Source organism: Coptis chinensis, chromosome 5 (assembly GCF_015680905.1).
Source record: "Coptis chinensis isolate HL-2020 chromosome 5, ASM1568090v1, whole genome shotgun sequence".
NCBI lineage: Eukaryota > Viridiplantae > Streptophyta > Magnoliopsida > Ranunculales > Ranunculaceae > Coptis > Coptis chinensis.
In genome coordinates, this window is record NC_141460.1 from 78722151 (window position 1) to 78735998 (window position 13848).

At 41.1% G+C, this 13848-nt stretch overlaps 3 protein-coding genes across 3 annotated transcripts; 1 reads left to right on the forward strand and 2 right to left on the reverse strand.

Moving 5' to 3' along the window:
- Positions 1–283: 283 nt before the first annotated feature.
- LOC147499092 (uncharacterized) lies at positions 284–2411 on the forward strand. Its single transcript, XM_086560912.1, has 2 exons — positions 284–1001; positions 1889–2411. The coding sequence occupies exons 1-2, from the start codon at positions 368–370 to the stop codon at positions 2011–2013; spliced, it is 759 nt and encodes a 252-aa protein (XP_086417038.1). The 5' UTR covers positions 284–367; the 3' UTR covers positions 2014–2411.
- A 23-nt stretch (positions 2412–2434) lies between these two features.
- Positions 2435–3984, reverse strand: PCB2 (NAD(P)-binding Rossmann-fold superfamily protein). The gene has a single exon (XM_086560911.1). The coding sequence runs from the start codon at positions 3862–3864 to the stop codon at positions 2602–2604; it is 1263 nt and encodes a 420-aa protein (XP_086417037.1). The 5' UTR covers positions 3865–3984; the 3' UTR covers positions 2435–2601.
- A 2302-nt stretch (positions 3985–6286) lies between these two features.
- LOC147499094 (aspartic proteinase nepenthesin-2-like) lies at positions 6287–7549 on the reverse strand. The gene has a single exon (XM_086563412.1). It carries the CDS (start codon positions 7547–7549, stop codon positions 6287–6289), a length of 1263 nt encoding a protein of 420 aa, XP_086419538.1.
- Between the last annotated feature and the right edge of the window lie 6299 nt (positions 7550–13848).

Genomic DNA, 13848 nt, shown 5'->3' on the forward strand with positions numbered 1-13848 from the left:
TCTGTCCTCTTTGAACTGTTCGACCAACCACGTGTCCTATAAAAAAATAAGAAAAAAGAAACTCTTCTGTTTTCTCTTTATTCAATTTAAAGCAAAGTTCGATTCATACTGAAGTGCTAGAATACTACATAAGAGTCTAGTAATTAGAAATGCAGGGTGCAACAATCCTTCAGAAAGCAGAATATATTCCTTATTATCTAACATTTGCTGGGGCTGCATTCAGACACGAATCTACAATTATTATTAATTTTCGATGAGCACGAATCTGATCCTTACCGACCATTTCTTGAGTGACACCATACGCTTCTATAAAAAGGAGTTAGAAGGCAGCCCGATTCTCCAAGACAAACCTCCATAGCCAAGTTAAATGTCTGATTCCAAGTTCATGTCACAAGAGAAAACCAAGCCAGGTAGCAAGGTTGGGGCAAAAGGAATCACCAACAACGGCGCTGAAGTATACTCTGAAGAACGTCGTGAAGTGGGCTTTCCGAACGGTTACCAGGAAAACTTGAGCAGTTCTCTCATCACCCATTCTGATGGTAAGAAAAAGCCACTCCATACGACTAGTACTGATGAGGGTTTTGTCACCAAAACTGAACCCGTTGTTGAATCCACTCGTGTGCCTATGGTCACTACGCACGAAAATGCCTCTTCTAAAATCCTAGCACCAGTGCCTCCAACTGACGTCAGTAAAGTTCAAACGGAAGAAACTCAAACACGCCCTTTGAGCAACTTGTATTGGTGGCACAAACCCAGTCCCAACGTTGGAACATACAACTACAGTCTGCCCAATGATTCTCCCATCAAAAGACGTGGTAAACCAAGTGATAATCTCCATGGAAGAAATGAGAAGATAGCAGCTATGACCACAGTACAAAGCCATGTATCACCTCCTATGGATAGCAGAGAGGCTGCACGAAGATATGGTGGACTGTCAACAGATCCTATGGATAACTTTACAACGGCCATTGACAGCAGACACGCAGCATGGAAATATAGGGGTGAGATTCTGTGAAATAAACACTGATAAATAACTCGCATATTGAGATTTGCGGTCTAAACCTACATACCTTCCTTGTGTCTGAACCAGTTTACAAGTTTCATTATACTTTAATTGTCTCACTCTCCTTCAAGGGGAACTATCGCTAGTGTATGTCATCTTTCAATGTTCTTATAATAGCATTTTGTGTAGCCAAGTGCATTTGTTATTCCTTTTTTCAGGAAGTATCTAGACTAGTGAGAATGACATAGACTGGGAGGATCCAAACCACCACAACAGGCAACAGACTCCCTCATTGGGATCACAAAAACATTTTTTTTTTTTTTTTTTTGCTGCATAAGTTGAAAATATACAAAAGAAAAAAAGACAAAAATTACAAGTATTCTGAGGCGCTAAAGCACCTAGAGTCACTCATTCACATCTGACACAGAGACCATATAGACTCCCTCATTGCATATCACAAAAACAATGCTGCAAGTTAATGTGACTGTCTTCGACAGGGCATAACTTTTGACTAAGAAATCAGATTCTGAAGTAAAAAGATGCGTTAGAAAGAGGAGTTTTTCCAGATTCTTACACTTTCGGAGCTAAAAGCATGTTTAGATGTTCAGACTATTCATACTTACAAACATTCAGAATTTTTAAGGTTTTCTATTGTATTCCATTCCTCTAATATTCTGTCTGATAATCAACAAACTGTTAAAGCCACTGATACTGGTTTATAATAGTAAATCAACAGTTAACCGTGTAGGTTGTGTAATTTCTTACCCTCATAGTTCTTCCCAGAACTCCCTAGTTAGGCGATGAAATCCTGTTATCATTTCATTAGGGAGTTGGTAATTACAGTCGGGTTACTCCCTAGACTGATAAAAGTGTTCTCCTGTGCAGTTAGAAGATTTCATGGTGTTCTTCTGGCATTGCTACGTTCACTTGTGTATGGTGCACTAACTGCGCTAGATTGCTTGTCCAAAGCCAGGGTACTGTCTTGTGTCAGTTTGGAAACTGATTTATAGTTTCAGTACTTCCTAGTTTCCCACCATAATTCCTAATCCTTTTATCATTGTGGTCTCACGGTTGTTCTACGCTTGTGGCCTTGTGGGAGAAAAAAACAATCGGGTTTTGGTGGTGGTCAACGTTTAAACTCCTCAACATATAGCCTAGTTCAGATGTCTGAAGGTTTTCATGAGTATAGAATCTCACATTTGTTTCTCCAGATATAGGGCTGGAACCGATACAACCCAAGATTAGTTCGAGCAAAGTCAACAACATATCTACACAACCAATCCAGAGTTCCTAATGGATAACACATAACAAACACATCCTGCAGCCTATATTAAGTCCGAAACACATGGGGTTTTACGTTATGTAACAATGTAAAAGTTATAGTTAGTAAACGTGGTTTGTCTTTAAATACAATGAAATCTCTAAAGCATCTGATTTGGAAACATAAATTTGAATCAGAACGAAGGAGTCAAATAATGAGAAGAAACCAACAGACCACTTACAAATATTATGTACTAAAGTTCGAGGTTCACATACCCTTAATGAACCATAAGAAAATGGTAGAACCAGGTTACAGGTTCTCGGAGAAACATATACATTCACAAAATTGATTGCTCTCCCAATTCTTGACCAGCCATCCCTTCTCTGAGCACCCTCTCAAAAAAGTCCTCCAATGTATCCTTCCCATAGCTTGGCGTTTTATGTGCATTGTATTCTCCGGTCTCAGGGTCCAGCAGCAACATACTCTCTGCTGCATAATACCTTCCAATTTTTCCAAACTCTGCTGCATCTTCCATTGAGGGGAATATCTTAACAAGATAATCAAGGACTGAAATTGCAAAATCCATGATTCCAATCGGTACTTTCAAGAACTTGGGTTCCTTACCAAGTAATCTATACAACATCTCCCCTTGCTCCAAAGGTGTTAAGGCCTTTCCAGGACCACCAATTGGTAAAACCTGGTTAATCTTATCTTTGCTTAACACACAATCCGCTATAAACGACGCCAAATCCTCTTCACTTATGGGTTTACACGCGCACAATCTTCCATCCCCAAACATCACATACGGCTTTCCATCCCTGACCAATTCAACCTGCCCACCCAAACTCTTAAAGAATGCAGTTGGCCTCACAATACTATAAGTTAAACCACTTTCCTCCGCAGCTTCTTTCATCAACTCAGACTCAAATTTTAATTTCGCACGCTGAAACTCAAGCAGTGGCTTCTGTACACAAATTGCAGATAACAAAACAAAATGAGAAGCCCCTTGATTCTTACCAGCAACCAGACTATTTTTTGTCGCTTCATAATCAATCTTCCAAGAGTCCTTAATCCCACCATTACGACTAGCAAGACACGACACAACGACATCTATTGAAGACCCAAAATTCTCAAGTGCATTCTGAAGAAACCCCAGATTAGTAACATCAGAAAAACACACATTAGCTCCATTTAACTCTTTTAAAGTCTCTTCCTTACTGTTCTTACCTTTAATCCCACTCTGCTCTCTTGCAATAGCTATAACATTAAAACCTCTCTTTACCAACTCTTTAACAACATATTTGCCAATGTAACCAGTAGAACCAACAACTAAAACATTAATGTCCTTTGGCTTTTTTGTTCTAAATGAAGATAATGTAGCTTCAACACTTGGTGCATTTGAACACTTTATAGAACAACCACTCTGTCCTTTAAACTTAACAGGGTTTGATAAGTGTAATGGAAGAAGTAAAGAAAGATCAAAAGGTTTTAAACTTACTTGAAACTGAGTGATGGTTTGTTGAGACTGATAGAAACTTTTGAAGTTATGATGCTTTGATAACTGAAGAGTGAAGCTGTTGGAAGAGAAACAGAATGACATCTCTTTTGTTTGCTGAGCTAAAGTTTAGAATGGAGAAATGAGTGTTTGTGTTGATGTGGAGTGAAGAGTGTTAGTTATTTTATTCTCGTTCTGTTTTGTGGTCGTTATGAAATATGAAGTGCCCACCACCCTATCAAGAACTATGGATATATGATGAAATTAGAACTGGAACCAAAATTTATTATGGAACAGTTCCTATTCCTGTTCCCATTTCTTTGACCAAATTTAAGAGAGATTAAAAAATAATAAAATAATAAAATAATAAAAATAAGAGAAAAGTTACTAGGAAGTAGGAACTAGTAATTTGTGGAAAGAAAAATATTACCCTTTTGCTTTATTTGGGAACATTGATATTTGAAACCACTTAAATATGATCTCGATATAACTATGCTCCTAGTTTACAATCCTCCTTGGCAAAAGGACATAGTATTGCCCAAAACATTATACATGAACCTAAAGTCTGATTGAGCAAGGCCTCCTATTATCACCGAAACAAAATCCAGGTCATGAGGGACAATGCACAGGGTAAAAATCCATACTTTGGTACAATTGGCCTTAACTGTGCGAAGTAAGTTGCCAGTTACCGGTGTCAAGGATGGACCCACCTTTACCATATATGGTCTTAATCCAAATTTCCCAGATGGGTAATTAAGGTGACTGCCCGCAACACTGATGCCGAGCAATTCAACATAGTAAAGACTTTGAAATCTTCGTCCTCCGATTAGTTGTAAGTATTTGTTGCCCTCGTTTGAACTGAGCATCTTGACCGAACCTTAGAAATGTACTACTGCCTGTATTTTCCCTCCAATGAGGTATACAGTATGACATACGACCTCGACCGCGAGGGCCTAGTTGGTTAACCAAGGATTCCAACCATGGTGTTGTTCTGTCCAAAATTGAATTGCTTTTGATCAAAGCCACGCCCAAAAACTAGATTGACACTTTCAGTTGCTCCAGTGTCTGAACTGAATGTGAATCTTTCAGTACCAAGGTAACCTTCTGTTACGGCCTTGCCAGCATAAATTTGTAAATAGGTGCATTTGTTACCCAAACATTTTCCTGGATAACATAACGGATGATGGTCGCTAGGGAGATTTTGGAATGATTTTGAACAGGTATATTAGTTTGAGGAAAACATACTTTACATTTCTCGCATTGAGTCCATATAAGATCGCTAGCAGTGTCAATCATCAAGTAGTTATTCAAGTAGGGAATTTGAGGTCGATCAAAGGTTCCGAACCCCGCAATAGCCATGTAATAATAGGGATGCCTAAGAGCCACTGGTGGACTTATCCAGGTTGGCGCTATATTCTTAGACTGTTTAGACGAGCTACTTTCTATGACTGAAGTGAGAACATGATTAACATAGTCCGTTGTTTGATTGTGAAGTCTCTCGAGTCTTTGTTCCAGTGTTAGATTACCTGGATACAGATTAGAGTTCAGCTTGAATAGAGGATCCTAATTCACAGTGATCATTATCTGCAGGATGAATTTGCAAACAGAAGTAGATGCTATAATAGGAATATCTACCACTTGAACAAATTCCCCCTCCAAACTCACACACTGTCTCAGTCAACGCATTTTGACCATTATCTCGTGGTAAAATATCAACTACTCTTTTATGTGTAAAGAGTTTTATAAATCTGCACCCCTATTTAAAAACAAAATTAGACTCCCCCCCTCCCTCCCCAAACTCACACACCATCTCAGTCAACGCATTTTGACCGTTATCTCGTGGTGAAATGTCTTGTGTGTACATATTTTAGCAAATGAATATGTGACACGTGACAATATCTTCTTAACGCTCGGATATGGTCTTAGTATGGGTAGAAAGTACCAGAACACACTAGGATACTCACAACCAGGATATTTATATAAGGATACTCTTATTGGGAAAAACTCAAGTGACAAAATATCCGAGCGTTAAACTTAAAGTGTAGGATACTCATATTTAGGATACGTATAATACTTTTCATTGTTCTTTGATCATCAACAAAATATTTGTGTTTCTAGGTTAGGAAAAATCATCACACATGTCCCAATTACCCTTTTTAATCTCGTGGTTTGACAATGAAATTAAAAACATTTGGGACATTTCACCACGAGATAACGGTCAAAATGCGTTGACTGAGACGGTGTGTGAGCTTGGAGGGGGGGGGGGGCAAGTCTAATTTTCCTGAATTTGGAGGGGGTAAATCTAATTTTGTTTTCAAATAGGGGTGCAAATATATAAAACCCAAATACCTAAAATACCTAAAGGGTAGTTCAGATATTTCACCACGAGATAACGGTCAAAATGCTTAGAAAGTGTGTGAGTTTGGGAGACAAGTCTAATTTTCCTGAATTTGGAGGGGAAGAGGGGCAAGTCTAATTTTGTTTCAAAATAAGAGTGCAGATCACAAGACTTTCACATCAGTAGGAACTATTCGAGGCAATCTGCCCTTGCGAAGGAGAGCTTTTGTTCTCTAATGTCATGCACAAAATAGTGTTCGGCTTGAGTAAAAGACCCCAATACACTCCGATCCTCACCTGTAGGACGAATTTGCAAACAGAAGAAGTCTCCTAAAATCAGAAATGCAGCTCCAGGCCAAGGATTAAAGTCAGCGCCTTCAAAATGAAATGTGATTGATGGCAACGATGTATCTTCAAATCCCTCCGGTTTAACATAGCACAAGCTTAACCCAGGAAGATGCCCTTGCCATGGCTCCAATTCATAACTTTCAAAAACCTGCTTAAGTCGCGCTTCCAAACGATTGTAAGCACTTCTGAAGACAAAAGTTGGTCCGGTTCCTGTGTCCAGAATCATTCCTCCTTTACCATCAGGCCTTACACTGAAAGTTTCAGGAGGAAGTTCAAGCCTAACTCCTTCAACACTGATATCAGTCAAATTCACGTAATAAAATGTTTGACGCGGTCCTTGCTTTAGTGGAGTTGTTTTTACATCAGAACCATCAGGAAAATACTTTGCATATTCGCCAAATCTTATGAAGCTAATACCTTTCTCTTGTTTTGCCCAATAATCTAAGCAGTATGAGAAACGTCCTTCGCCTTGATCACCCAGTTGTGAAATGAATGATTGAGGACCATTCCCCATGCCAAAGACCCCTGCTATATTGTTTGTACGGTCATCTTCGTTACCCCAATGCATATTGTTATCTAAGCCACAACCAAAGTACACCCCTTTAACGGTCTCACCGGCTGCATGGTCTTCTGAATAGAAAAGGAAGTCATCCTTAGACATGACACCTCTTGTCCAATCCCCATCAATGTACCCTTGGTCATATAGACATATATCATGACCAGAACAGATTCTAGGAATACAGAGAACATCATGACAACCGATATATTCATACGTACTAGATCTTGAATACTCAAAGTTAGCGTAATCCCTGATATGGAAACATTGCGTACATCCTGAACATTGAACCCAAATAACATCACTACCAGTGTCTAATTCTAAAAAGAATGGTTGAGGTTCTGGTGAGGCAATGGCGAGTTCAACTAAATAATTTGAATCAAATGCTTCTGCAACCCGAGGGCTGATTAAATCTGGATGTGTCCCATTACTAGTTCTTCTATTTTTAATGGCATAGTTCAACTCTGATGACAATCGAGATACGCGTTTATTAGATAAATCAAGCAGCAGCTCATACATTTTTTCTTCAGTGAGATTGCCTGGGTACATTGGTGACTCTTTCGAGTATTTTGGAATGAGCTTAAGGCTCAAACCTTTGGATTGTAACGTTGCAGCATAAACAATTTTGATAGTGAATAATAAGTACAAAAAAAGTAAATAAAACGCACCTGATGCAAGGAGCTTATGGCTGCTTCTCATAGCCATGTGTTGGAGTTATCCCTCACATGAGGGCTGGAATTTGAGTCGACGGGAAACGGGCAAACTTCGACATCGAGGAGTCGAGGCCAGCGCATTTTCAGATAGGTAGCGACTTCGCTCGAGTTCGATAACATAGAGGCGACCAGCTCAAAGTGGCCGGCCAGCCTCGGCTTCCAGTCTTCAGTAGCGACTTTTTCGAGAGTAGCGCCAAGGCCAGAGTGAATAAGCATAATTTTGTGGGCCTTGCTACAAGATACCATGAAATTTGGTTTTGGAGATAAAACCAAAAATCAAGGTTTTGGAAAACCTAACCAAAACAAGTCGGGAAAGGATTGGAATCCGGACTAAAAACAAAAGAGAGAACCTTTTGAGAGACAACCCAGAAAGAGATAAAGTGATCTAGTAAGGTGAGAGATTTGTAAGAGAGATTGTAATCTTCCTTCCCACGTTATTAAGAACCCCGACTCTTGTGGAAGTAGGCATCATTGGCGAACCACGGTAAATCTTTGTGTTGTGGTTTGCTTTTCCGCTTTTACATTATTATCATTTGTTAATAGTTGTTTTAGCGAGTTGGGCATGTTAGTATAAAGGCGGTTTGTGATATTTGAGATTTATCCGGAGTTGAATTGTGTTCATACAAGTTATCGTGTAGTGGGGAACCGATTGGTATTGGTGTAATCCCCAACAAGTGGTATCGAGCAGGTTAGAATAGCCTAGGGTGTTATCCGAATCTTGGTCGAGGAAGGTGTTTGTGAAATTCCCGAGAGAAGATTTGAGGTTAAATAACTTGTAGAGATGGACCATTCCGTGAACACTTTCGTATGATGAGTCCGAATAGGAAGAACTACACCATCCGGAAAGCCAAGATGGAAGACTTGCTATCTTTGCAGGACTTGGCACTTCCCATTGAGAATGAGGAGTAAAACCGAAAAAAGGCCCGATGAAATTTGAGTGGAAAAAGCTTGATGAAAGCGATTGGATACATTCGACGGTGGATTGGCGGCGGTGTCTTTCACCATGTGGCCCAAGAGACTACGACCCCGGTCTATGGAAGAAACTTCGAAGACCTTTATGAGAGGAAGTCGGGTGGAAACAAAGTGCTAGTCGTTAAGAAGTTTGCGAACCACCGAAGTACCAAGAAGGTTCTTCAATGTCCGAGCATCTTAATGAAGTCTGAGAATATCATCAATCGGATGCATTTGATGAAGATCAATTTGGGAGGCGAAGTTGAGGCTTTGTTTCTATTAGGCTCTCTACCGAAAGTTGGGAGACATTAGCGGTTTCTACATGGAGCGACAAGGATGGAATTGTTACCATGGAGATGGCTACCACGTCTTTGTTGAATGAGGAGACTAGAAGGAGTGCAAGAAGCAGCTCTTCTAACTTCGGAGGTCCTTTTCCGCGAGAAAGGGGGGAGGTCGAAGCGAGAAAACCATCTCGTTCTAGAGGTGATGGCGAAGTAAATCTAGGGGTGAAGCTAGAACTCCTAAAGGCAGAGGCAATGTTACTATTGTGCCACCAAAGGCCACCGGATATGAGTCACGAGAACAACGAAGAGGGATGAGAAGAATAAGCGTGTACATGAAGACATGGTGCGAGGAACGGAAACATAAGCGGAGATACTACCGCGACTAGTCGGCGACCTAGTGGGAATTGTGTCGATTGTGGTGTGTCTTTGTCTTAGTACCTCATGTCGGGATCTGAGTGGGTGATAGATCTGAGGAGCATCTATCCACACCGCGCCTGGGGATTCTTCACTACTACGGTATGGTGAATATGGTGAAGTAAGGATGGGTAACAGTGGAGTCTCGAAGATTATAGGCATTGGAGATGTTCATGTAGAAACCAATGTCGGCTACACCTTGACACTCAAGGATGTAAGACATGTCCCTGACATACGGCTAAGCCTAATTTAATTTGGGAAATTAGATGATGATGGCTTTGTAAACTCGTTTGGTAACGGGGTATGGAAACTGACCAGAGGTTCCATTGTAGCAGCCAGAGGAAAGAAAACTTGCTCTCTTTACAAAACACAGGCTAGTTTGTGTAAAGCAGAAGCGAATGCGGCAGAAGAAGAAGCTTCATCCGAACGTGGCACAAAGACCGCGGTCATGGGCATAAAAGGGATGGAAGTTCTTGCTAAGCAAAAGGCCATGCCGGACATTAAAGGTACACATTTAAATACATGTACTCATTGTTTTTGGTAGGAAAGCAACACGGTGTCTTTCCAAAGATTCCCGAATCTCCGAGAAAGGACATCGCCCTTGAACTAGTGCACGGACTTATGTGGTCCTATGAGAGTAAAGTCCCACCGGGGCTTTTCGTGACTTCTTGACATTCATTGATGATCGTCCAAGAAAGATATGGGCCTATAGTCCGAAGACCAAGGATGAAGTACTTGGCGTGTTTGAGAAATTCCACAAAGACATGGTGGAAAGAGAGACTGGGAAGTTGTTGAAATGTATTCGCTCAGATAATGGGGGTGAGTACATTGGGCCATTTGAAGAGTATTGCCAGAGTCATGGGATTCGTCATGAGCAGACCGTTCCCAAGACACCGCAACACAATGGAATAGCAGAGAGAAAGAACCGTACCATTGTAGAGAGGATGAGATGCATGCTATCTCACTCTAAGCTACCTAGAAGCTACTGGGTAGAAGCAATCGTCTGCATACCGTGCATGTGATCAACTGTCACCCGACAAAGCCTCACGAATAGTGATTATCCAGAGAGAGTATGGTCAGGCAGAGATGTTGATTATGGATACTTGAGGGTATTTGGGTGCAGGGCATTTGTGCATATTCCGAAGGATGAGAGATCCAAGCTTGATGACAAAAGCCAAAGCGGTGCATTTTTTAAGGTTATGGAGATGAAAAGTTTGGTTACAAACTCTATGATCCGATTAACAAGAAGGTAATCCGAAGTCGAGATGTTGTGTTCTTAGAAGACCAAACCATAGCAGACTTTGAGGAGGGTGAGAGAGCTACGAGGCTTTCACCAATGATCTTGTTGATTGAGAACCGAAGTTCCTACGTGGAGCGTCGCGTAAGGCATTGAGAATCACGAGAACCATGAGTTTGAAGCTCATGATGAGAATCCTATTGCTCATGATGGGATAGAACCTATTGGTATAGAAGATGCAGATGAGATGCATGAACCACCACCACGAGCAAGTAGAAGTGTATCCTCCCGAGGCACCCGCCAGATGGGGCAAGGAGGTCCGACAGCGGAGGAGAATAGCTTCAACCGGTATCCCACCACATGCGTCACGTGCTACTATCGGATGGTGGAGAACCTATGTACTATCAAGAGGCACTTGAAGGTGGAGACAAAGAAAAGTGGTTGAAGGCCATGCATGACGAGATGGATTCTTTGCATAAGAATCACACTTATGAGTTAGTTGAGAAACCCGCGGGGAGAAAAGTTCTCAAGAATAAGTGGATATACAAAGTCAAGCATGAGGGAGAACAATCTCACCCAAGGCACAAAGCTTCCTTGTTGTGAAGGGATTCGGTCAAAGGAAAGGGATTGACTTTGATGAGATTTTCTCTCTGTAGTGAAGATGACTTCTATTCGGGTGGTATTGGGTATGGCCGCAAGTATGAACCTAGAGGTTGAGGCTAGATGTCAAGACGGCTTTTCTTCATGGAGACCTTGAAGAAGATGTCTACATGGAACCGAGGGTTTGAGGTCAAAGGCAAGGAGCACCTAGTATGCAAGCCGATAAAGAGCTTGTATGGGTTGAAGCAAGCACCGAGACGATTGGTACATAAAGTTTGACTCCTTTATGGTGAAGCAAGGATACAAGAAGTCCGCTTCGATCATTGTCGCGTTTGTTCGAGAGATTTCCGGATGGAGATTTCATTGTCTTTATTCTTTGTATGTGGATGATATGTTGATAGTTGGCCCAAACATCAACAAGATATCAAAAGCTGAAAGAAAGACTTGAGTAAGTCCTTTTGAGATGAAGGATTTGGGTCAAGCAAAGCGGATACTTGGGATGCGGATCACTCGTGTGAGAAAGAGTGGGAAGTTGTGGCTTTTCAAGAAAGCTACATTGAGAAGGTGTTGAAGAGATTCAACATGGATCGCCGAAGCTAGTCGGTTAATCCGCTTGGTGGCCAGTTCCGCATGACCAAAGAGATGTGTCCTAAGGGTGAGCATGAGCGAGTCGGATGGAAAAAGATTCCTTATGCATCATCCATGAGGCGGTTTGATGTATGCCATGGTGTGTACTAGACCGGATATTGCTTTTCGCCGTTGGGGTTGTAAGCGGATTTACATCAAATCCGGGTAAAGAACATTGGGAAGGTGTTAAGCGGATATTGAGATATCTCAAAGGCACTTCTAAATCATGTTTGTGCTTTGGTGGAAGTAAGCCCCTTACTTGAAGGCTACACCGATGCGGACATGGCGGTGATGTTGATTTCGATGAAGTCCACCTCCGGTTATCCGGTTACTTTTTGCAGGGGAGCGGTTTCTTGGCAATCTAAGTTGCAAAAGTGTGTTGCCCTCTCCACCAAGAAGCGAGTATATTGCAGCCACCGAAAGTGTTGCAAAGAGTTGCTATGGATGAAGAGGTTCTTCGACGAACTAGGGCTAAAGCAGTAAAAGCAGTTTGTAGTTCTATGTGATCGGTCGAGCGCCATCCACTTGAGCAAGAATCCGAAGTTTTCATTCTAGATCCAAGCACATACACGCGTGCGTTATCATTGGATTAGAGAAGTACTTTCGAAGACAAGCATTTGTGTATCGAGAAGATCCATACCGACAAGAGCGGGTGGGATATGATGACCAAAGTCTTACCGAAAGGTAAGTTTGATATTTGTTGTGCTATTGCGGAATGGCAAAGACACTCCTTACGTTGATTTGGCAATTGCATGGAGGTAGCCCCCTCACCGTTCGAGGGGAGATTGTTGGAGTTATCCCTCACATGAGGAGAGAAACCGAGCGACGTTAAACGGCAAACTCGACATCGAGAAGTCGAGCCAGGCCGGATAGAAGCGACTTTCGCTCGAGTTCGATAACATAGAGGCGACCAGCTTCAAAGTGGAGGCGCCGCTTCGGCTTCAGTCTTTTTGCCAGCGCTTCGTGCATAATTTTTTGTGGGCCTTGCTACAAGATTACCATGAAATTTGGTTTTTGGAGATAAAAACCAAAAATCAAGGTTTTGGAAAACCTAACCAAAAACAAGTCAGAAGGATTGGAATCCAGACTAAAAACAAAAAGAGAGAGAACCTTTACAGAGAGACAACCCTGTAAAGAGATAAGAGTGATCTAGTAAGGTGAGAGACTGTAAGGAGAGATTGTAATCTTCCTTCCCACGTTATTAAGAACTGACTCTTGTGGAAGTAGGCATCATTGGCCGAACCACGGTAAATCTTTGTGTTGTGGTTTGCTTTTACTGCTTTACATTATTATCTGTTGTTAATAGTTGTTTAGCGAGTTGGGCATGTTAGTATAGGCAGTTTGTGATATTTGAGATTTATCTGGAGTTGAATTGTGTTCATACAAGTTATCTGTGTAGTGGGGAACCGATTGGTATTGGTGTAATCCCCAACACCATGCTCTTTCAAATGAGAAAAAAAAATTGTGAATATTTGTTAAACCTTGTGAAATTTATAGATAGAAATTTTTTTGTGACAATCCTAAACAATAATGGATATATATTAATTAAGATTTAGGAATCAAATTAAGCACTATGTATGAACGTACATATCCAGCAATAGTTTGGAAGGCAAGAAATGGGCCTCAGCCCCCTCAATCCAATCCGGTTATATGTAAACTCCTCCCTCACGAACATACCCATATAACCTCCCTATTATTTACACTTTGCTAATTAACCTCCCTGTTTTCCAGATTATGAGCAATTTGCGGTCTAATTCTTATCCCCCAAAATTTTCTATTTCCCATTCTACCATTTTCATTAAATCAAACCCTTAAATTAACTGGAGATCCTTACATTGAAGAACACCTTTCCAATAAAACAGACAAACAACAAAGATTCTTCATCCTTACACTAAAAAAGAACACCAATTTCATTGTGACAAAAAATGGGTTTATAGATAACCATTTTATAGATACTAAATTGAGTGAGGGACTGGGGGAGAAGTTGAATCTACTTATTGTTGGTAGTGTATTTGTGGAAAT